Consider the following 24,931-nt stretch of genomic DNA (forward strand, 5'->3'; position numbering starts at 1 on the left):
CAATGTTTCATGTTTAAGATGGGGCTCAAAACATGTTCCCTACATCTGCTTGCTTGAGGCTAAGCTGATTCCTACAGACTTAGTACACTGGATCCCCTAGGCCAGCTGCCCCTTTAACTAGTGTAGGAGACTGTTAAGAAGAACAGTATAAAGACTGTATTCCCAGAGTGTGGATATTACTTGTGAAGGAAGGGGAGGAAGTAATGGATGTGAAACTTTACAACTTAATTGCCAAGTTCTGTCTCCAGCTATCCCCAATTAGTCCGGTCTGCAGGTAAGCCAGGGACCTAAGGCCTTGTTACACATTAATTTTAGGCAGGTCCTGGAGCGCTTAACCCCTAGATCCGGCTGCACATCCAGGGGTGGCAGGACTGGCCACAAGCACCATGGCCTGTGCTGCCCCCCATGTGTGGGCCAGATGGGGCTAAGGGACCCACTGTGGGCTGGACAAAATGCACCAGTGAGCCAGATCTGGCCTGCGGGCCTATTTTTTCCCACCCTTGTCCTAGGTTGTCCACACATTAATACCTGAAACTAGTTTTAAGCACACTTTAGACTGCCCCAGGGTTGGTTTATCTCTGATGTGTTTTACCCAGCCTGTGTTCTGTTAATGTGTGGCCACTCCCCACAGGTAAGATGCCCAAGCTGCAGTTCTTCTGCATCCTAGGATGCAGTATCCTCTTCCCCACCCTCCTGTTCTGTGTAGACAAACTTCGACCTCCTGAATTCTGCTGCCCAGGGGTCAGTTCTGGCACCATGCCAGCTCCTCTTCCTGTCCCTGGTGGTGTGACCTTTTTGCCCCCAGGGGTGGAACACTGTGCAAGCAGCCTGTGGAGCACATGCTAGCTAGTCAGGTCACAGGACATGAACAGGTCCAGGAGTGGAGTCTGGGGTGGATGGGGAGGAACAAGGTAGGGGGTGGATTGGGTCCCTGTGAGCTGGGGCTTTCTTCTCAGGGCAGGGGCAGTAACTCCCCCAGAAGTGCCTTCCTTCATTGCTCTCACCCCCCATCCAGCCTGGGAAACATGACCAGCATCCCTCACAACCCAAGCCCAAATCCAAATTTATTAAAACATGAGTGTGACAGGGTGCCTTTGGGTGCTTGGTTGTAGCAGGCCCTGTGGTCCCTGCCACTCAAAAGGGCATGAGTAGGCAGCAGAGGCAGTCTGCAGGTGGAGGCACTCCCCAATCAGGAGTCACATGGGCACCAGGAGACTGCCTGACTGGGGAAGAGAGTTCAACTGCTAGCAATAAGAGCAGGCTTGAGCATGAAAGCCAGCAGCAGTTGCTGCAAGCCGCTGGAGGCAGAACATTGCCTGGTTGGAGCTGCTGCTCAGAAACATCTGGAGGACAGGGTAGGAACTATGAGAATGGCAGGAGGTTTCTGGTCCTGGGCACAACTTAAAACTACACCCTGCTGGGGGTGGATGGTGTGGTGGGGCTGCTTGTGGCATGGCAGCTCCCAGAAAATGCAACACCTGTGCCTCCCCAGTGAAGGGCGAGTATGGGGCACTAGAAAGCCTCAGCCACTGCTGCCTTGTGGGTTACCCCATCAAGGGGAAAGGCTAGGGGAGCATGCCCCAATAGAAAAGCAACAGGGGCCCAGGCCCATTGCATGGGGCCTGAGGCATGGGTAAGTCGACAGATGCCTGAACCCAAAGGGGCATATTGCCCAAAGGGTCCAGGTATGTCAAGAGACGTCTGAGACTTGCACAGCTGTAGGCTGAGTTAGTGGGGCCCAGGTAAGTTGTCAGATGCCTGAGGCCCAAAGGTCCAGTGAGAGCTAGTAGGGCCCAGGTAAGTCGCCAGATGCCTGAGGCACAAAGACTCCAGCAAAGGGGCTGAGTAGAGTGATAGGGACCTAGCGGTGGTGTAGAGTAGGGCCTAAAGGTGGCCTGAAATGCTGTACATAAGCCATCCAGAGTAGTGGCAGCCAGCAGCAGTGTAGAGTAGGACCCAAGACGGTCTGAAGGGCTGTACCAGATGCTGACCAGGATAGCTACACCCAGCAGTAGTGTAGAGTAGGGCCTGAAGACAGTCCAAAGCGCTGCACAGAAGCTGACTGATATTATTAGAGTAGGGAGTCCCAGTGAGGGGCATTAGTTAAAGGCACAGGTATGAATTAAAGGCCCAGGCACATCCAAAGATGCCTGAGGCCTAATTTAGGCCAGAGGTCACAGTGGCCCAGTAAGGGACCAGGGGAGTAGTTGAACACACCGTGTGGCAGCAGAGTGGCAACGTGCCCCAGGGTAGAATGAATGACCCAGTGAGACCCTGGAGCATGGGTCGGCGTGAGGCATTGTGCAATATGGATACCATCTGCAAGGCATGGTCCACAGTGTAGGGGCAGTACGGAGCCATGGATAATGCCCTAGGCATTGGGCTTTAAAATGGGCAGCCTCCTGCATAAAACTAAGTAACCTATTGTTTACATCAAGGTGTGGCAGGTGAGTGTGGGAGGGCAGACTGCCCAAACAGGGAGGTGGACCAGCCTGGTGCCCAGCCCTGAGAGCTACCCTGTTACAATGAGACTGTGGCAGTGCATCTTTGGTGCTTGCCACTTTAAAGACTGAGGCAGGCAGACAGCCATCAGGTGCCTGATGAGGGCGGACGTTTTCAAACAAAGGTCAGACAGGCAGATTCAGCAGTTAGCTGCTTGCAGCCGAGGGAGCAGCACCATCCAGCTCCCTCGTGGTGTGGAACATCCTGGAGGTAAGGGCAGGAGATAAGGGAATGGACTGGGGAGGCTCCTGCTTCTGGGCATGACCTGAAACTGCACCTTGCTGGGAAAGGGTGGCCTGGTGGGGCTCCCTGTGACAAAGGAGAAATCCCAGACAAGTTACCTCCCTGGTGAAAGGTGAGGAGGGGTGCCTCAAAACCCCAGCCCTGACAACTGGGTGGGTAACCCCGTAGTAGGGCCCAAGAAGACAGACCCATATAAGAGAGAGTGGGTAAGCAGTGCGAGAGCTTAGACAAAACCTTCAACCTGGTCAGTGCTGGGGCCAGGACCAGGATGGTCAAAAGGGATGGAGTACCCACCACGAGGGATGCCCAGAGCTGGGGGCCTGGGGTTTTGACTGGCCTGGAGGTGGGCCAGGGCCGGTGTGGCCCATGGTCCCAGAGGAGAGCCACATCCGAGAGGGAAGAAGGTCTAGGGAGCTTCCTGTCCTGAGTGATGGCAGGAATTGAGGCTGTCTGATTAGGAGGGATCTAGTTGGGGTCCAGACTAGAGTCTAATGGGGTCCAGTATGGAGCTGGAGTCATTAAGAACTTAAGATGCCATCTTAGAGGCATGGGCCATGGTGTAGGGAAAGTTTGACGCTGTGGATAGTGCCCCTTGGCATCGGGGTAGATAATAGGCAATCTCCTGCATTTACCAGCAGTTTATTGTAACAGCAAAGTTGTGGCAGGAGAGACGGGGCGGACTACGTAGACAAGTGGGTGAGCTGACTTGATCTGCGGCCCTAAGCTTGCCACAGAGACCTTCTTTAATTTACTTCCTCTTTTTTTCTTTTTATTTCGTCCTTCAGTGGCTGGCTGGCTGGCTGGCTGACTTCATTTCACCACTCCAACCCACCCCCAGTTCCTTTCCACCTCCCATTTCATTACCCACCCCATCCCATTGTGCTTAGCCAGGTCTGTCCTGTCACTGAGGCACCACATCAGGACATTCCTCTATCTCTTGCAGGAGTCCTTCCACTTTCTTCATGTTTATCTCCCTGACTGAGCTGTTTGCTCATGTATAGATCAAGTGACCTGCAAGCTATCACTTTGCTCCCCGACTTTAAACCCATTGCTGTCATCTAGGTAGCAACTAATTAGTCACAGATGGTCCATCTCTCTTAAAAGGTCTTCCCACCCAGTAACAAAGGCCTGGCCTATTTTCACCAACTCACAGGCCACTTCTGCTATTTTATCTTCTATTTTGTCCCCTGCTTTGAAGCTGACTTGGTGCTGGTGGCTCCATCTTTGCATTGGACAGTCTCAGCTTGCCTTGTCTCTCACCGATCACCTTCTGCCACTGTTTTTTTGGTGCAAAGGCATTGAGTCTCTCTCCAGACTGTCATCCCTGCCTTACCTTTGTTTACACCATGTGCAGGGTGAAAATGGGATAGGGAGAGGAAGCAATAGGGTCTGAAGATCAATGTTTTGTCTTGTACTCCTCAAACCTTTGGAACATCAGGAAGCTGAGTGCTACCCAACCTGCCTTCATGACCTGATTTTACACTTGTCCTGGAGAAACTGCAAAGAAGTTTTTCAAGTCATAGTTAAGGAGTATGTCCTATGTGAAGAACTTGGAATAACAACGTATTTCATCATCAAAAGCTGAAAGGAATAGTCTTTCAAGTGTTGTTGCACAAAAATATACAGCTATTGTGTCCTTTCTCTCTGTTGCTTATAAACCTGAAGTACCAGAATTTCAAGTAAATCAGGGGAGAGTTTGTGTGTGTGTACACGTTTATATGTATTTATAGAAAGGAAAAGAGACTGAATAATCTGAACAGTGTACATTTAAAATGTATTTGGTTTCTAAAACTTTATTTTTAGGCCAAAATTTTAAAAAGTGACTGGTTCTGGAGCTCTCAATTTTTGGGTTCTCAACTGAGACATCTGTCTGACTTTCATGAAATGTTCAGCATCTGCCCTTAAAAATCAGTTATTTTTATAGTGTCTCAAGTTGGGCACTCAAAATCACCAGTTACTTCTGAAAAATGTATATAGAACATTTAATATAAGGTAGAAGACTTGTAACCATCCCAATAGCTAAAAAATTACCCTGCTTTTGTTGTTGTTGTTTATCTGAGCTTGACACAAATATCTGCCGAAACTTGTATTGGTGATTAATCTGTTTTATATGACACGTTTTTAGGTACTCCTTTGCTGTAGCCATAGGATACCTCACATTGTGCCACATTAGTCGACTATGCATATTCCATTATGGTATTCTTACTACAGATTTCTCTGGGTGAGTATTTAAGCTGAATGCTGTCATTTATTATTTGTTGTTTAGGCTCTTACTTCAGTACATTTCAGAAGCATGCCAGGATATTCAAGTGTTTCTGCAGTTTTGTTTGCTTATCCTTTCAAAAAAGGATTTTTTTTCAGAATAATCACTGCATGATCCTACAGTGACTCTCAATTTCCGTCAGTCAGTCAAGTGTTCCTGGGTGTATTCCTGCAGACCAGTGCTTAGGCAGAGTGAGAGGGTCTGCCTATCTGTTCTGGGGTTGGGGGAGAGAATCCCTAGGCTGTGGAGTTACTCTTCGGAGGATGTTTGGATCTCTGGGTTGTTTCGCTAGAGGAGAAGGGTTGAGCCATCTCCTACTCCCAATGAAGCAGTGAGCCAGGGCTTTACTGCTAGCTCATGAAGCCTGTTCTGATTGTTTGGGTAGACTGCTACTTTCCTTATGCCTTCTCCACTGGGACAATAAGACAGGGTTGCCACTATTGCTTAAAAAGCCCAGGCCTTCTTCTTTTTTGATCAGCTTCTCTGCTTTTGGGTTACCCTAGGGATCTCTTCTTCCAATCTGGGAAGCCTGGTTGCCCCACATAAGTTTTACTGGAGGAGAGGAAAACTTGCTTGGGTGTGGGGGGATGGGTCTCTTAGGACATGTAAAAGTAACTGTAGTAGATATAAATGAGGTAAACTTTAGCTGCGTCTAAGCCTGCATTGTCATTAAGTTTTTTTTCCCCCTTTTTAACTGGGGCAGTTAATTTAATTAACTGGGAATATAATTTAAATAGTCTACCTTGGTATGCTTTCTTTTTCTTTTCTCAGTCTTTTCCACATAGAACATGGTCCTACTGGAGAATCTATGTGCTGGGAACGATTTTCTGGCACCAAAACAGTAAAAGGGGCCTTACAAAAATTGTGATATCCTGTATCAGAAGAGTGACTAAATCATTACAGATGTTAGCTCTTGCTATTAATCTTACTTCTTGGAACGCAGAAATTTGCTACATTAAAAAGAAAAGCATAGTCATTCATTTTCCATTAGAGATCAACAATCTTTTCGGGTTTTTTTGTTTTTTGTTTGGTTGGTTTTTTTTTGCATGAGGGAGGCAGAACATGACCATTTCAGTCTATTCAGTATGTTGCAGGTGCCTTTTCTAGGCCTTAGTTTCAGCGGAGACATAAAAATACAAACACAGGCTATTTCTGTGAATGTCTCTCTATTTCTTTAAATGTATTCAGTGTCCTGGTCTAGAAGGTTTTGAGACACTTAGATTCATAGATGTTGGGGTTGGAAGGGACCTCAATAAGTCCTTGGGCTTTAAGAGGGGAAATGTATTCATGTATTTAGAGAAACTTAATTTTGTAAGATTCTTATGGTTATTCTTATGGGGGTTTTTTAAATTTACATACGAGCATACCACACTGAACATGACAAAACAAATTGGTCAATGGGATTGGAATGTTATAGAAGTATGCATGTCAAAGACCATTGTTCATAATGTATATCCGAATGCACTGTAATGTATGGTAGATCTACTCAAAGGAAATTTAATTAAATTTCATTGGAGAGGTGGTTGTCCTTCATGGATTCAGGGCTATTTTATGCTCTCTTGATGCCAAAGGGTTGCTCTCATTAATGCTTAGACCCAAGGTGATGATAAGACTGCAGCTAGCTCAGGTAATCTAGGATAATCATCCTCTTCCTGGCTTCAAGCTTTAAACAGATCACTCAGCAATTGTAAAACTATGTTGAAGGGTCCCTACCTTAGAAAATAGACATAAAATACACGTTTTGTTTTTGAAATCTGAAGAATAAGCAGGTAAACAAACTGTTAGTTTTTTACCTTGGGTCACAGGATTTTCTAGCAGCTAGACACCAGAAAGTGTTTCCTCGGAGTGCACTCTACATGATAGCAAAGAAGCATCTGTCTTCTAATTCTAATGTTCTCAGCCTTCCAGTTTTACTATTTGGCTTGTCATTTTGAATGAAGGTATTCAGGGTGTTTCTACCAAAATGTACAGATGCCTGATTTTGCATTCACCATCGTTTAACTTACACTTGCAATGCATTTTTGATCCCATAATAATGGGTAGGTATGTTTTGTTTTGGTTTTTTTTTTCCTATTTTGGGAGCAGGAAATACCTGTGGAAGGACAACTGGTAACTTTCAAATCCATTTTATGTCTTAAAATAGAAAATAATGCATCAAATTTTATATCATTTTTAGGGACCTACCAAAATTGTGATTTTGTGAAATCTGGCATTGCCCAATAAATCTGGCATGCCTGTGAAATTTGCTGGGAGGGGTGGGGGAAGACTTGCTGAAAATTAAAATGCTGTATCCCCAGAGGGAGCCAGTAATCCTCAGGGTACTATGGCAGCCTGCTAGGGCAGGGAGTGGCGGGGGGCCTGCCCACTTAAAAGGCTGCTGGCAAGATGGCTGCCACCCCCATTCCTTGCCACTGAATGGATGTGAGGACTGCTTGTCATGTGGCACTATCCCTCTCCAGTTGGTGACAAGGGGCAGAGTAATACAACAGGCAGCCCTCTCAGCCAGTCAGTGGTGAGAGTTAGGACCCCCCTAGAGCCCCTTGGCCAATCATGTGTGGGGGGAGGTGCTGTACTCCTGCCACAAAATGACTGTTGGACCCTGCGTTCTGCCTGTGAAATCAGGGGGCAGCCACCCCGATTTTAATAGGTCCCTAATCATTGTAATTAATCTCTTCAAAGACAGGGATAGCATCTATTAGTTTTCTAATAGTGACTATGTTAATTCCTCTAGGGCATGTCTACATGTGCATTTAAGTGTGCCTAAATTTAATTCACATTAGCTTAATGCACATTAAATGGGCTTAAGCAGGTATCTACACGTACAGGCGTTAAAGTGCATTAACATTGTGTTTGGACTGACTTGGGACTAAAGTTAGTCCCAAATCAGTCCACACACAGTGTTAATGTGCTTTAACTATTCATGCAATTAGCCCAACCTCACCATTTTTAAAGTATATTAAGGGCACGCACATGTAGACGTGTGCTCTAATGCGCCTTAAAATGTCTTGTGTAGATGCTCCCCTAGGAGACCAGAAATTAAGTTGGGGTACTGCTTCACACCATGAAGACAACAATAGAGCTGGTTGTGGTATCTTAATAAACATTTTTTGTTGCTGTTGATGAAAAATTAAAAGTTGTCATGGCATTTATTCATCCTGGTTGAAAGGTCTAAGTTTTTAATTTTTAAAAATGAAATCATGAAAACAACGTTTCAGTAACAATTGTTAGTTTTAGTAAACACCTTTGGATTTTAATTATTTTAAATAGCTGAATGCAATGTTTTACCTTCAGTTTTATTTACTTTTTTTTTAAAGATGTGAACATTTGTATTAAATTACTTTTCTTAGGATTTTTAAGATTATTTATTTCTTTTTTTATCCTGATTTCTTTTTCTTTTTCTTCTTTTTGCTAAGAGGATTATGCTGGTGAGTTGTTTTGGGTTTCTTAAATACTTTATAACAATGGTAATACTAATATTACATTGTCTTCTTTAGGGTCATAGACATGACTGTCAATATAGTAATATTAATGCTATATAATATTACACCTATAAGCAGAAGTGAGTGAGTTTAAAAAAATCAAGGGAGTGTGATGCTTTCTAAAGGGCCATGGTAGCAGAGCCTTATGTTATCCTTCTGTGTAGTAAGTCTTGCTTATGACCCAGGTTGAGAGGTGGTACCCTTTCATAACTATAAATTGGTACCATACCTGGTCATTAAGGCTGAGAAGATAAGAGGCCAGATGTCATACTACCCACTTAATTTTGTTGTGTGCAGTTGTTTATAGGAACTGGGATGGCTTGACCTTGCTAGCCCAATGAACTCCGTACGTTCAGGACCTTTAGGTCTGGAAAATAGGGAAGGACATGGTTCCTACTCAAACCACTTAAGCCTATGGCTAATTTTGTGCACTTAACTGATTGGATCAGTGGGACTTTATACATTGTTATGTAAATGCTTGAGTTCTTTGCTCAGGTAGGATCATGTAGTCTTTCACTGGTTGATTACTTTTTGGAATTTACCCAGTGTATGACCAAAAATCAGTACTATTTAAAGAATGTCTATAATGAAGGCCAGGGAGTACCATACAGTTTTTATGTGAAATGTTGGCTACCTTGGTGCCATTCCCATTGGAAGAAATTAAAAAATCATCATAAAAATGGGCAGTAATAGGTACTATTATTTAGAGTCTTGGCGGAGAAGCCAGTGGTTGGATTAGTTTGGAGCTGAACTAGCCTGTTATCCTTAAGGTGTAATGTTTCTTCCCTAATATGACATGCACTGGCTGACTGATGTGCAAAATCTTTCACTTTAACTCTGTGCTGTACTGCTCTGTAGGTTAATCGGGGACTTTGTTTTCTAAGACTGTTGGAGCAAAACATTTAATCAGCACTGGCTGTATTCCAAAGGCATCAACAGCAGCATGGTTAGCAAGCCACTTTAAAAATGAACATAATCAAATTTAAATTCTAGGAAAGCCTTTTAAGAAGGTTTTTAGCAGTGAGTGTCATAAGTCAATGACTTATCTTTTGATGCTTAATGCTCTGTTGTTGTTTTTTTTCCTCCCAGTTGTTTTGTGTCAAGCACAAAAGATAGCAGCAGAGGTACAATAGCCAATTTTTACACAGAAAGTATACTTGATGATGGAAACTGATTCAGAAGTGTTCTCTTATCATTGTACCATATTAAAACAAAGTACAGAAACAGTAAACACTCCCTAGAGTAAGCTTGCTTTTTTTTCCCTTTAGAATTAATGACATCAAATTTATTTTTTTTCCAAGCGTAACTTCAGGGCAGGTAACTCTGGGGACTGAAGACCTCTACACACAGACCAGGCACAGAATGGGTTATATTAATAAAAGACATGTTTCTGCTAATATGTTTCTCTTCTGTAAGGGGAAAACATAGTTTCTTCTGTAAATCCATTTATTGCTTGACAGCTTTGCTAAGTATATATCTTCATGGGCCTTGACTGAGATCACTCTCTGATTACACATGAATAGTCTAAGAGCCATCAGGTGTTATCTACCAGCCTGCATAAATTCAAACCAGTGAATTAGAATTGGAAAGCTTTATAACCCATTAATATCTTAAACGTCTCTAGGAAAAAACTGTTTTTCTGAAAGAAGGCAACCTTTGACTGCAAGGAATAATGAAGAAATAATTATCTCATGAAAGCTGTGACTTGCAGTTGTTTAGAATGGTTCTGATTTTTTTAATTAAAAATGACTTCGGCTTTCACTCATAACATGAAACAAACTGGAAACCAATTGATGTATGAAAAACTCAGCCCTGTATTTTCATGTGCATGCTTCAGGATTTTCAGGCTTACACTGAAAACAGAAGTAACAGGTTACTGCAGGTTGCAATATTTCTGGCATGGTAATAAAGTCAAGCAATCTGGACAGTTAAACAAGAGAACTTGCCTGTGTGAGATTTTTACTTCAATTCCAAGATGAAGTAGACAGTTTTAAATAAATATTTGTTAATGCTTGACCACATTAAATGTTTTGCCAACAACCACACAGTTAGTGAAACTGTCAGTGGAACTGTTTTTAGATATGGTGGGCCAGACTGTTCAATAGTATTACCTGGAACAAATTGGGCTCAGTTTGTTTGGTCGATTTATTTTTCTAGAGTACTGTACCTAATCCCTTGGAAAATACTGATTATAACATGACTTGTTCCTCTTGGCTGTGCTAATGAGGCAGGCTAGTTGCAAAGTGTATTTGCATGAACGTGTTTAAATCATGTTTAAAAATATTTTAACGAATGTGGTAGGCAGATCTAATTAGACCTTAGAGGTTTTCTGACTATTATTTAAAATGCTATACAGGTATTCCCAGCATGTCACTGTGTCTTAGCTTTGGCCACTTCCTTTGCAGTATTTTTAACCTCCTCCAAAAGTGGTGTTCCCATGCTGGTTGGGACAGGATGAAAGCAGTCTGAATGTTTTGGTTAGAGGATAAACTGTAAGGCAGTTTTCCACCTTCCTTAAGAAGGTTACTAAATAGTTTAGATCAGGCTGTCCAACTTATAAGCAGCCAGGGGCCGCACCAGTGCTGGCTTAAGGATCCACAGGTGCCCCCACCCCTGTTGCATTGTGTCCATGCAGGCACCCTCAGCCATGGATGCCTCCAGTGCCACAGACTATGTTACCTGGCCTTGGACAGGAAGCAGAATCTGGAGGAGGGAAAAGCCCAGAAACCCCAGCTGCTGCTGCAGCTAGAACAATAGGAGGAATGGCAGCTGGGTGGGAGCCTGGGGGCCACAAATTATCCTTTTGTTAGTTGGATAACCCCAGTCAAGAGGATATTGGGTCAGTTTGAACAGTGGAGGCTACTGAGCTATTCTAAGGCTGTTTTTCCTTCTTGTAATGTCTTTGTATATTTCCTGACTTAGTCATTTCTATATCAAACATGCTGAACATACTGCCTGGGTACAACAGTGTGACTTCTTTTGTTTTCCCATAAGTGGTTTCCCTTTAAAGATTGTGTTGGTTTTTCAGTATAGGGATGCAAAATAAATACATTTTTTGTGAAAGGTTGCCTCATTTGGAGTTCAAATTTCAGAGGGAGAGCTTGTCATTCTTTTCACATTAAACTGACTTACTTTACTCAGTGTCTAGATATTATATATATTATGACTAATACATTCCTGATATCGATAAAGAAAGATTCTCTCCTATTTTCTGTGCGTTCATATACTGGGACGTTTTAACAAAGGCTGTTTTTGTGCACATTTTAATCTGTGCTCCTGAATGCTTGCATTGTGGTATTCATATTCATTGGCTTAGAGCAGGAGCTCCAATTTTCAAAGGCAAGCACTTAAATTTTAGGTGTACACTTTTGATTCTAAAGCGCATGATTTAAAGTCACCCACTGGAATGTTTCTGTAAAATGCTTATTACTGTCAAGAAAGATGAATGATGCAGTTTTCTTTTTAAAAGAAAAAAGGATGTTGAATTCATTTCAACAGCATGGCCAGCTCTGACCATCACTGGGCTTATTTTGCATTTTTAAATTGTTTTTGTTGTGCTTTCAAATGAAATTTGTGTATACCTGAGAAAAATAAAAACATAATAAAATAAACAATTTTTGTTTAATATTATTCATTTTGAGTAGTGATCCAGTTCTGTTGCAAGTATTTTTCTCTCCAGAATTCTTTACATACAGTGAGAAGTATGGCCACATTCTGTGTACCAGAAATCTGGTAAATATATTATTAATAGAAAGAGGTATTGATAGTAGCTATAATTTATGTAGACATGATTTCTGAAATTGTAGAGAGAGATGTTTTTAATTTTAGTAGTACAAAAATAAAGCAATATGTGGGTTGAAAACCTGACCTGTGTAACACTTGTATTTTGTTAATGCTTCTGCATTTGGAATTGTGTTGTACTGTTCCTCACTTACTCCAGACCTCTTCTGTATTAATAATTCCTTGTACATATATCCCTTATAAATAAGGCCCTTAAAATATTCCTTAAAGTAACTCAATGTTTTCATGCTCATATACAATATCCCAGTCACAATATTACAAGTAGTAGTAATAGGGGAGGAGGCAGTGGGCAGAGCAGCGAAGTAGAACTTTGGGCATCTGGGATCTGTTTTCAGTTCAACCGCTAGCTTGGTAGGTTATATTAGACAAGTCACTTCACCCCTTTGTGCCTGTTTTCTTATCTGTAAAATGGGATTCTGACATCTTTTGTATAGCACTCTGAGAAACAATGATGAGGAACTATGTATGATTTTTGCCTAAGAACATTCATTAGGCAAGTTTCCTGTCCCCAGAAGCTTAGGTTAATACCACAACACTGCAAATATATGAGTAGTGCCACTGGACTTCATAGGACTCCTCATGTGCTTGAAGATGGGCACAACTAGAATGTGTGAATGTTTGCAGGATCAGGTTAAGCCCAGTCATTTCAGGGACGAAACTCATTAGAGGGGAGTAGAAGTAAGGGAGAGCAAAGGATATATTATAACTGTACCACCTTGAGATGTCAAATCTCACAAGGCTCGAATTTGGTCATTACATGAATGAAAGATTGCCAAGGTGATAGTAATGTATACAATGGTATCATTTCTTCTGAGTAGGCTTGCCTGGTACTCTGTACTCTGCTGCTGAAGGTACCATGCTTTGAATGAGATCTAAAATAAAGTTCTGAATGTGTCTGTTGATTAAAGACCTTTCTGCAGTGTTCTGGAGAATTGTTAACTTCACAATCCTGTCCCACTTTTCAGTTTGAATAATTGCATTCTGCCTAGCTCAGGGGCCAGCAACCTTTCCAAGCTGCTGGCTGGAAAAACCCAGCTCCAGTCCGGCATGGACTAGGTGGTTTCTGCAGCATGTTAATAGCAAGGGGTGGGGGGACGGGTTGTCATATCCATGCTGGGGCCAGGCAGCTGGGAGCTGTGCTGGCGTCACTTTTCTCAGGCCCCTGCTTGCCAGCTGGTACATGAGAGCAGCTTCCAGTTGGAGGGGACTTACTCCATGGCTAGGCAGCTGGGAACTTTGCTTGCACTGCTCCTGCTTCTTGCCACTTGCCTCTCCCAGGCCCCTACTTCCCTGCCCACTCTGTCTGCAGCATGGGCACAACTAGAAGCTGCCTAGCTCCAGCTCAATTCCTCTCCAACTAGAAGCTATTCCACACTGAACTCAGGAAGCAGGGGACATTGCAGTGGCAATCTGGACAGGACTTCCAGCTGCCTGGCCCCAGTGTGGGCACGGGCAGAGGCAAAGCCTTTTGGCTCTGAGCCTAATGTGGTGACTTTGTAGTTTGGTTGCCAACCCCTGGCCTAGCTAGTTTCCTCCTGAAGTTTCAGTGTTTATGTGGCGTATTCCATTTTTAGTCGTAAGCGGTAATAACTTTAAAATTCATTGACAAACTATAAGTGAAAAAAGATCTTTTGTGAGTGTAAGCTATTAAAAGCTTACACATACTGATTAATTGTATATACAGTAAGGTAGGAAGGATTTATATATTGTGTGTGAAAAGGCGTTCATCACTTTTTGTATCTTTTGTTATAGTCCACTGATGATTGTTACGCAGAAGATCACAACTCTTGCATTTCAAGTCCATGATGGTAAGCAAGTAAACCTCCTGATATTCCTAAAGATAGCTTTGTTTTACTCCAGACCTTTTTCTTTGGTGCAGTTACATGAGGCATGAATTTAGCTCAGTGAGTTCCTCTGGTGAACAAGGTCAGCACTTTGTGGAAAAAACCCAGTTTTTTCGGGATTCTTCTGGAATCTAAACCTGCTTGTTATAGAAGAAGAACAAAATGAAACAAAACAAAAACTCCCTCCCAAAACAGAAGCCAAGATACTGCTTTATTTTCTCTGGGTAGTCCTCTGCACCTCCAGGTAGGGGTGCACAGGTTGAGGATTGGGACTCTGTCCCAGCCCTGACCCACACTATCACTGTTGCAAAATTCAGCCCTGGAGCAGCTCCATGCCCAGCCATGCGCCCTGCCAACGCTGCTTGGGCTGGTCTCCTTGGGAACTGTGCCCCACGCTGTCACAGCCCCGGTGCTCCTGGGTCTTCATGGAAACTGGCCACAGCAATGCAGGCAGGGGCTGGTGGGAAATGGAATCTGGCTGCTGGCCAGATTTGCCATTTTGCCCACCCCTGGTCTAGGCGCTGACTCTAATCTCATCTAATATTTGTTTAATACCAGGATAATGCCGATGCCTTCCCTTCAGTTATGCTGGATTCTTGCTGATGTGAGATCAAAAGCGCAGTGATATGTTTAGTCCCTGGCCAGTACTAGAGACTAAGATGAAATGTTTGAAATACCCTGCCAGTTTAGCTAAAGAATGGTTTAGTCTTGAGAGATGATAGCCTGTAAACTGCTAAGGGTAGGTTATAGCCTCTATCTAGAGCAAGGGCAACCAAAATGATAGGTAAGAAAACAAATATGGCCTCTAGGCCCTTGCTTTATTGGGCTGTCACAAATGGTGCTCTTTTCCAGCAGAATGCCTGCTCTCACTACAGTGCAAGGCTCTTCCATTCCAGTTATAATTATTTTCGTTGTTTGTTTACATTGCAGTCTCACATAGGGGCTCCCAAGGATCTGTTGCTCATTGCACTGTACAAACAAGACAGTCCCGCCACAGAGAACTGGATGATTTAAGGCTTAAATAAGGTTTACACTGTGGAATTTAGTGTTGTATAGAGATACCTCTACCCTGGATACCTGAAGCAGCCTAGCTGCAGCAGTGTGAAGCTTCAAATGGGCTAGCTTGGATATCTCTACACTAGGGTTGGGTATTTGACTGGTCAAATAAAATTCGGTCAATTGACTGGTCAACTATCAGTCAAAAATTGTAAATTATTACCAATAGGTCCAAATAACATGCAGAAAAAGCACAAATTTTCCATTAAGAAGTGTGTCAAAAACAATTAAAAAATCATATTTCTGTCAAGAAAACTACCAAAAAATAAAGGATTTTTTTTTTTTTTTTTTTTGTAAAATTGCTTTAATCTTTGACCAATCAAAAATATGCAGTCAGTTGACTGGTTAATTGACAATATTGACTGGTCAATTGACCAGCTTGCCAACCCTTCTCTTCACTGTGCTGTAGTCTGCAGTGTACACATACCATTAAACTGTATTCAGTGGGTCACTAAACAGATGTAGAGAAGGGCAATGTGTAAGCAGAGGCAGTACCATTAACAAAAAATCCCAATATTAATTATGTTGATAAGTGCTAATTACCTTGCCAAAGTACATATCTGTGAACTAGGTGAAATAGATGTTGTTTTTATTTCAGATGCTCACAAGTTTCTATCTGAAAATTCATGCAACTGATTCTAAATCAAAACAAGCAAATCAAACATTTCAAATAACCCGAACCAGAAGTATGTTTTTTGAAGTACAGGTGCTTTCACTACTTACTAACAGAGAGGGAGAGAGCATAAAAATAAGCAGTAAAGTGAGGACATTTGTATGGCATGTATTTTGTAGTAATTTTTTGCTAATGTGGAGAATTAGGAGGCTATAAAATTCCAGTTGCTATATATCTATGTCTGTCTATTTGGATTTGTTCCATGAGCAAAAAGTTAGTCTCTTAGTTTGTGCTGGTGAAGGTAGAAGACTGCTTTAACTCCTGAAAAGCCAGTTAGTGGCTGTCATGCAGCATTTGTAAGCTTCTCAAGACCAGGAGTTCTGCCTAGATCTTTGTGGGGAGAAGAATCCAAGGAAGCTATATTGAAAGAAAAGAGCAGAATAATGCTTGCTGTTAAATGCATGCTATGAAGTATCCAGTCTGCATAGGGTTACACAGTTTATATAATGATGATGGCGTCCACTTCTGCATTTCATTACTATGGAGTATTCAGGATCATTGCTGAATGTCACATTACCATAAGGGGTTTTGTTTATTAATGCAGTGTTTAAGCTCATTAGTGTCTGTCTTGCAACCAAGATGTGGATTTCATGGTTAGGATGCTGTTCCAGGGAAAAAGGAAAGGAGACTGAGTTGAGACTTGACTTTAAGTCCTGAACAACCCCTCTTTTCCCATGTCGGGTGCCACTTCTTCTCCCTTGGCCAGTTCTCTTGCAGTGAGTTGTTCTGTTCCTCATAAGGAGGCCAGCAGGAGTTTTGTGGTTAATTGGACCAACAGCTTCTGGGAATAAAGATATCATGGAACAGCTGTTAGAAGAAGGCACTGGGAATCAATGCTGGTGGATGGGTATCAGGGGGCTCACTGTCTACGGGGGAAACTCTTTACGGAAGGTGAAGCTGAAGTTAAGGCAGAGCTTCTTTAGAAGAGGAAGAATGAGGAGGAGAAATCTATCCAATAGGAGATGCTGATAGGGGAGGATCAAGCAGTAATACACCTTTACTCAGTTCCTCACTGCAGTTCTTTGAGGGTGAGCATGCTTAACTGGAGAGATGGAAGCTGAAATAAAGTACTACTCTTGGTAATGATGAAAAGCAAGAAGGTGTTAGGCTTTCAGACTCTAATAATTTTATGCAGGATATAATCTTTGGGTGTGGGAATTTATTTTCTGAAGGTATTTTTGGAAGAGGCCTATTTAATTGTAGTGTGTCATTGCTTATTATTTATTCTTGCTAGGGATAGGTCGACAAGCTGAGGACCTCACTGCAGAGCAGAGTCGACTTGCTGTAAAGTAAGAATTTCATTTTTCTAGTTCGTCTTCAGTGTCCTCTAGATGAGGTTAGGTGGTGGGTTGTGTTTGGGGAAGGGGGAGCAGAGGGTGTCAATTCTACCTTCTCAGTACCAGGAGATAGGATTTTTGTTGGGATATGCTTCCTCAGGCCACCCAGAACTAATGGAGCTAGCTTGCTTTTATACTTATTTAAGCAATTTTCTTCTTTGGGATGATGATGGTATCCCAGTCACTCATGAATATGGCTATCTTTTCCCACGTGTCCAAATAAACACCAAGAGGACCCTCATTCAGCAAAGCACCCAACCATGTGCTTAGATCACATTAACTTTAATGGGTGTTTAAAGGGAAGCAACTTTTTTGTCAAAGCATTATCTTAATAAACATATAATTTATTTATACTCTGCTCTGATCTTTAGGCTTTCATCTTCCTTTCACTGTGGCCTGCTGTTTTTCATATTAAAATATGCCTTCTCTTATCAGCAACTACATCATAGCATTAATCCATGTTCAGTTCTGTTTTTCTTTGACCTAGTTTCTGGACACTGATGCACATTTCTTGTCTACCTCTTCACCTTCAAGGCAAAGAGCATAAACTTTGAATGACTGGTCTTAGCACTTAAAAAGAGCTGATGTTGCTTGTCCAGACAAGCATCTTTTTCCCAATTTATTTTAATTCTACAAGTCTATAATTATCAGTTGAGGGTGGGGTTATTTTTGAGTAGAGTGGAAGCAAGTAACTAATATTTAGCTTTGGATTTAATACATGTGAAACTTTGCTTCTGGCCAGAAAAATGGGTTGCTTATTTTCTCAGGTTTAACTGTTAACTATTACAAAATGATATTGGAATTAAAATTAAAAGTCATCTCTTGAAAAACAAAAGTCTGTAAGGAAGCTGATAAAGTTTCCACAGTGACCCTTTACTTTGTGTTTCCCTGTGCTCTGAGCTTTAATATGCTGGACTGCGACTGGGTTCTGTGGTCATAAGGTTAATTTTACCTGTTATGATGATATAGCGTTAGCTACTTTCCCCATCAGTACAGTATAGAACAGCATGCCAAAGTTTGAATGTCAGCTGCTGAGAAATTGCAAACAGAGTTTTAAATCCTATTTTGTAATGCAGCCTTTTGTCTTCTCTCCTGCTCTTGGCCTGCTTTGTTTCTCTTTTGCTCATGTTCTGTACATTCCTTCAAGCATTACTCATGTCTCTCTGCTCAGTTTTCTAGGCAGACTTGCTGTTGTCTGGCAGACACAGTGGTATGACTTTGGCATGGCTTGTTGGCTTTATCTGTTGCTCAGTATAATATTAGTGCCTAAAGTCCCTAGTCACAGATTGGGACCCCGTTGTGCTAAACTGTGTTCAAGCAGAGAACATGAAATTACTGTTGGTCCAAAGAGCTTACAAGCTGGACCTTTATCTAGAAAATTATACTATCAGAGAAAGTCTCAGATAGATATCAGTATCTTCAATAAGGGGCACAGTGAATGCAGAAAGTTGCATAGCTTGAACTGGTTCTGTATTCAGAAAATAAGAGAGCAGCAGACGTGTTACCATTGTTTCATCCTTTCAGTTGATGGTATGCATTTAATTATAAATACTGTCCTTACTCAAATCCAAGACCAGGCTTTTCCCTCCATTCAACATGGGTGGGGAGGGAGACTTTAATTTTGGATTCAAGGACAAGGGAAGGGTCAGATAGTTGTTATGGCTCTCATTTTGGCCCTGAGTCTGGGTCAGGTCCAGAGTCAGTCACAGCACCTGTCGCCCCCTCCCCGCCACTGCTTACTATCAGATGTGACTCCAGCTCCTTTCCCTCCTGAGCACAGAGCTCATGGAAGCTCCAGCCCCTGTTTGTCTATGCAGCAGTGTCCCAGGACAGGAGCTGCTACCAATGCTCCTGCTACATGGCCAGGCAGGGACTGGAGCTTTCGTGTGCTCTGTGTCCCCGGAGGAAATGGAGCCAAAGTCATGCCCAACAGTAAGCGGGGTTTGGGGTGGGAGGGGGGTAGGAGGCAGGGGATGTTGGGGAACAGGTAGCAGGAGCTTGAGCACCTCAGGGGGCAGGTAGCAAGAGGTGCAGGCTACAGGGATACAAAAGGTGGGGGAGGGGGCTACCTGTCTACCCAGCCATCTGCCGGTTCCACTGCATACCCCCTTCCACTGCTTTCCCTACTGTAGCGGTTGGTGGGGGGGGGGGGGGGGTGAATTTAAGACAACTCTGCAATAATTAGCTTTTGTATGGGGAAAAATTTATAAACTAGTTATAAATTTTGCATGAATAGAATCTAATAATTGGGGGGCAGGGTCATCTTTAAATTCAAAGTAATCTTGGATTCAGGTAAATGCAATACATTTTTATACAAAGGTTTAGGTTTACCTTTAGTTTTATGTATGTAGATATGTAGTTTTAGCCAGACTAGCTTATCCCTGACTGTCCGTACATGCGCCCAAATGGGGAGTTACTACTGAATTCAACAGTGAGCAGTGCACATGTTTGGGAAGCGTTTGGACCTTTGTGGACCATTGTGTCTTTATGCCCTCAGTGGCATAAATAAAATGCTACTAATTCCCCTACAAGATGTATGTAGAAGGTGTAGGCAATGTAATTCTACATGTTTTCCTTTCCAGTCTGAAAGGTTGCTAATCTAGTCTGAATACAGGTTGTAGCAGAACCTCTTCAATTCCCATTGACATGGAAGAGACCCACAGTATATTAGAAAAACATGAAGAATTGGCAAGCATGCTTCTTCCATTGCATTTGGCTATTCAGCAGTTCTTGATCTTTCTTCTTCCTGTCCCTGTGCATACTGCAACACTAGACACAGCTTCTCGTCTTTGCTTCTTGCTCATGCTGCTGCCAGTCTTCTAACAACATGCTCCTTCTCTCTCAGCTGGAACAAGCCATATAAACATCTGAAATATGGGCAGAAAAGAGAGCTTCTCTGAGTACACATGATGAAGGTCCTGCTTTGTGCGTAATGTCTTAAATATACTCTGTCTGATAATTTACGGGGCTGTGCAAAATATTGCACTACTACACTTTTAAATCAAACTTTTAGTAAATTACCCATGAAACTTTCTGCCATGTTTTACCTTGTTTTGTTTTGTTGTGTGTTGGATGTTTTGACAGAACAAGACCTTCTTTACTGGAGTATTTAAGCTATCTCCTCAATTTTATGAGTATCATAGCTGGGCCTTGCAGCAATTACAAGGATTATATAGCCTTCATTGAAGGGAGGCATGTACATATGAAACTTTTAGAAGTGAACTGGAAGCAAAAGGGTTACAATAGACTTCCTGATCCTTCTCCAACTGTAAGTTGTAAAATGCCAAATATTTATTGTAAAGAGCTGGAGAACACTGTTTTGCATGTGTCTGATTAATAGCAGCACCTACTTAAAAACATTAAGTTGATTTCTTCTTAGGTATCTTGCTAATTAACATCCCAGTGTTCTCTATGTAAAACAATTCCTGTTTTCATTACCAAGCTTATGGAGAGGGTGTTGATGTCCTCCCTTTGTGTTTCAGGAACACATGTTTGGCCTGCAGAGTACCTTATTGGATAGTGGTCATCATATGTGCTGCTTTCTGTGCTCACAATGGGAACCTTCTGTAGGTTCAGATAATTGGGAATTGTATTCAGACCAAGACAAAAGAGAGAGCACAATTCACAAAATGGAATAACTGGAAAAAAAATCCTATCATTGTTATGTGAGAGACACACTAGATACAGGAATCATGATTTAATAAGCACTGTAGCTTGATTTAATTCTTTTCAAGAAAACCTGGGGTCATCTCCCTTATTGTAAGCATGGAAAAGATACAATCCACCACAAAACCATTTTTAAAAATTATTATTGTCTTGTTTTATTAAATATTAACTTGACACTTGAACAAATGTCCTTCATATATTCCAGAAAAAATATATGGGCCACCTTCTACCATGTCATACTTAAATGACTCTGGATTTATGCCTTTAATTGAGAGCAGAATTTACTTGCACAGGGTCTCTATAATGTGAAGAGAGTGTGTACTGTGTATGGAGTCTGATTCTGACCCTGCAGTGACATAGTTCCACTGAATATAGTGGAGTTACTTCTGATTTACATCTATGTAAACAATGTTAGAATTGGACTCAAGTTGTGATATGTGTATTGTATATACATATATTTACAGTATATAAAAGTGGGTGTTTTTCTACTAAAAAGAATGCACGAAAGTTTTTTGCTGTGAACAGTGTGCATATTAAAAGAGTGCATATTTTAACATAAACTAATTATCCCAGTGTTAATTAATGTTAGATTCCCCCATTTGCATTATGAAAGTATAGTTCATTTATTCATGTTGAGTCTGTGAAAGCCATTTACCAAGTAACATAGTTTATATTGACAGGTGCTCTGGAAAGCTATGAAAAGAGGTGTGCATACTAGGTCAGCGCTGCCTAACCTTTTGGCTCCACGGGCTGGATGTGGGCCTGATCTGTCATGCGGGGCTGGCCCACTGCATGGTCCCAGCCCTATGCATTGTACTGGGTCCTGGCCCTGCATGCCAGATTGTGCCCATGGTCCTGACCCCTTGCACTGGGCTGTGTCATCTTGCCTGCCTGGCTTAGAAATTAGGCAGTGGGGGAGTGGTAGCATTGTTAATTGCTAGTGTTCCCCCACCAGTAAATTTCCAGACTCTGCAGAGACCCTGAGCAGGATGACATAGCTTCATGGACTGGTTAAGAGTAAGTAATTGTAAATAGGTTCTCAGGAAAGCTGATGGTGGGTGCAGTGCCAGAGAGTGATTTTGTCATATTGGACATTAGTAGGTTTGGGACTTTTAGCCAGAATCCAAGATTTGTCCTTTGGGTAACTGCATAGAGAGGGAAGCTGTCTGCTTCCCATCTTTTTCTCTTTCTTCCTCAAGACAATTCCAGCAGCTGCAGTAGGATTCTGATGAAAGAATTTGCCTGAGATGGGTTAAAACAATTCCTTACTCTCTTCTTGTAAATGACTTGGATCCATTAAAGCTAACTTTTGCATGGCTTTTGCCCATTCCTTATACCAGCTGGAAGTTTAATGGTGATGAAATTGGTTGCTGCCTCTGATCAGGATGGGTTTTGATTCAGATTCCTTTTATAAAGAGCAAGCATTGTTTTGCATTTAGCCTATTCTAATAAATGATCACACCAATATTTTGTTATTTATTATGCTTTTTCAGGGAGCTGTGGCATACAAACTCTGTATCACCCTTGTATCTCTCCTTTTGTTCTTGACACTTACCAAGAGCTTCCCTGTTACATACATCATTGATAACCAGTTTATCAATAAAACATCCTTCATGTCAAGACTTGGTTACCTATATGTTGTTACACAAGCATCGAAGCCAAAGTATTACTTTGCATGGACCTTGGGTAAGGATGACTATATGATTTATTATGTGTCCAAATAAGTCAATTCATAAATATTGGTGTTATGAAATAGGATATTTTCAATTTAGGTCCCAATCCTAAAATGTACAGTGGGTAAGGGCTCACAAGCCTGCGCCCACAGTCCCACAGAAGTTACTGAACTCCTTTGGGGGTGCTGTAGCCCTTCTGTTTTGTACCAGTTACAGACTGGAAAAGATTTGAGATGCTGTGAGGCTGTTGACTGTCAGTCTCAACAAGGACACTGTCATACAGGTTAGGACAGAAGTCTGAGTTGCTGTTAAAGCTGTTGCAGTTTGTTTTCACATGTTCCCATGTAGCTTCACTGAAGTCCAAGGAGGAAGATTTGCTCCTTACCTCCAGAAAATGATATACTTATATATTTTTTAAAATTGAAAAATAATTCCAAAATAAAGGGAGAGAAGAGAAAACATTTTAAAAAATGAAAAGAAGAAGCAGCAGGAGAACATATAAAGAAAAGGTAGGAGAGTGAAGAGAAAAGGAAGGAGAGTGAAGAGGTGAAAGGAGGGACCTTGGGAGGGGAAGGGAGAGTAACACCACAGCTTATAGCCATGAGGGGTTAATCGGAGGTTTCTAAAAAGTTTAGCCAAATCTTTTCAAGTGTCTGAAACTTCTCTGTTTAGGTCAGCCAGATTGATGAAACCACTTCCTCTTACTCTCTTGTTTATACCAACATTACTCTCAATGTTATACTTCAGAAGAAAAGATATAGCATCTATGTCTGGACTCTACACCATAGTTTTAATCTTGCTTCCCCTCCTCCCCCTTGACTTGAGATGGGGGTATAACTCAAAAGCAGTACAACTCTCAGGTACCAGAATGCCATGCCAGCATAAAGCTTTTCTGTATTAGAATAACTGCATCCATACTAAAAGTTGTAGCTCACCACCAAAGCTGATATAATTAGACTGTTACAGAATCTTTGTGTAAACCAGGTTTTGCTTAATCACCCTCTCTTGTGCCCCTCTTCCTCACAATCCTACACAATCACTTATATGGTGGAAGAGGATGCAGGCTGTCGGTAGAAACAGTGATGGCCAGGAATAGGCATGACTTGCAGCCTTGATGTCCCCACCACAAATGCATGCACTTGGCACAGAGCAGTCATGGGGCAGAAAATGTCTTCTCTGTTCTTGTCCGCAGTGGAATTAAAGAGACTCTCTCGAGTGCATAGGATGGGGAATAGCACTGCCAGCTGTTCAGCCATGGGGACTTTTTCTCCAGTCAATTTTTACAAAATTCTATTCTTCTACTGACCTGGGCTAAGTGAATAAAGTTTAGGTGTTACATTCTCATCATCTGCTGCCAAACCAATGTGTAGCCAGAAGCCTTGGCTGATAGTAGATGTTGATAACAATTTTGCAGGACCACATTCATCATACTGCTTTTTTTTCTTCTTATTAAGAGAACATTCAACCATATGGAAAATAAAATAATAGTGAAGGAAACATTAGGAGCAAACAGTAGCAGCTAGAGAATATCAGAACATACATGCAAACCTTGAATGACCTACATCAAGTAGCTATTTTTACATTATTTAAAAACACAAGGTTTTGAAGAACTCAGTTTCTTGATTGTTTTGAGCAACATTGGAGCCTGATGAAGAGGTTTTAATACAGTTTAGTTACGGTGAGGAAGATTAGTCATTAGGGTTAGGCTTGGGATCGTGACACAGGAGACCTGTATTCTGTTTTGAGCTGTGCTTTAGGTTGTGCCTACACTGCTTTCTGAGGTGTAATGTAGGTATACCTGCGCTAGTTCTAAGTGAACTAGCTCAGGTACCAGAAACGGTGTAGCTGTGGTAGTTTGGAGCTTCACATGAGCTAATTTATCCTGTTGAGTCTATGCAGGGCTCCATGCTACCATGGCTAGACTGCTTATGATACCCATGCAAGCTTAGGTTTCTTTGCAGTGTGCAGTGGAGACATTCCTTATGTGTCATGTGTAAGTTGGGAGAAATTGCTTATGATTTTTCAGAAAGTTGAGGCCTAGTCTATTGGTATTTATGCAGACCAATGTTTACTATACATCAGATGCACAAATTGGGTATTTAAATCAATGTGTACATCTACAGAGATCCCTGAAGAAAATGTGTACAGTCTGAACTTGAACCTTCTGAAAATTATAACCATGCGTGCCAAATTGCCCTGGGTTGGGTAGGGGAGGCTGGGGCCAGCACCTAGGTTGGCCCCAGTAGTCTTTCCTGGGGGCCTTCCTGGGGCTGCAGTGGTGGTGATCCAGGTGCACAGAGCCTGGCTGGTAGCCAGAGTGTGGCTTTGGCCAGCCAGGCTCCAGTTTTGGGCAGCATGCACTGCAGCCACGTGCATCATGTTGCTTTTTTGGCA

General features: G+C 42.1%; 1 protein-coding gene across 4 annotated transcripts in view; it reads left to right on the forward strand.

The window, feature by feature from the left end:
* Positions 1-24,931, forward strand: part of MBOAT1 (membrane bound O-acyltransferase domain containing 1) — an 82,897-nt gene that overhangs the window by 34,579 nt on the left and 23,387 nt on the right. For 3 of the 4 annotated variants that reach the window (XM_059724333.1, XM_059724332.1, XM_006260956.4), the window contains exons 4-8: positions 4,871-4,966; positions 14,041-14,096; positions 17,096-17,150; positions 20,283-20,466; positions 22,358-22,550. In XM_059724333.1, coding sequence (XP_059580316.1) covers positions 4,871-4,966; positions 14,041-14,096; positions 17,096-17,150; positions 20,283-20,466; positions 22,358-22,550 — 584 coding nt within the window. The remainder of the gene's footprint in view (positions 1-4,870; positions 4,967-14,040; positions 14,097-17,095; positions 17,151-20,282; positions 20,467-22,357; positions 22,551-24,931) is intronic. The other variant, XM_019490553.2, reaches the window with a different exon arrangement.

The sequence above is a fragment of the Alligator mississippiensis genome, chromosome 3 (genome assembly GCF_030867095.1).
Source record: "Alligator mississippiensis isolate rAllMis1 chromosome 3, rAllMis1, whole genome shotgun sequence".
Classification (NCBI taxonomy): domain Eukaryota; kingdom Metazoa; phylum Chordata; order Crocodylia; family Alligatoridae; genus Alligator; species Alligator mississippiensis.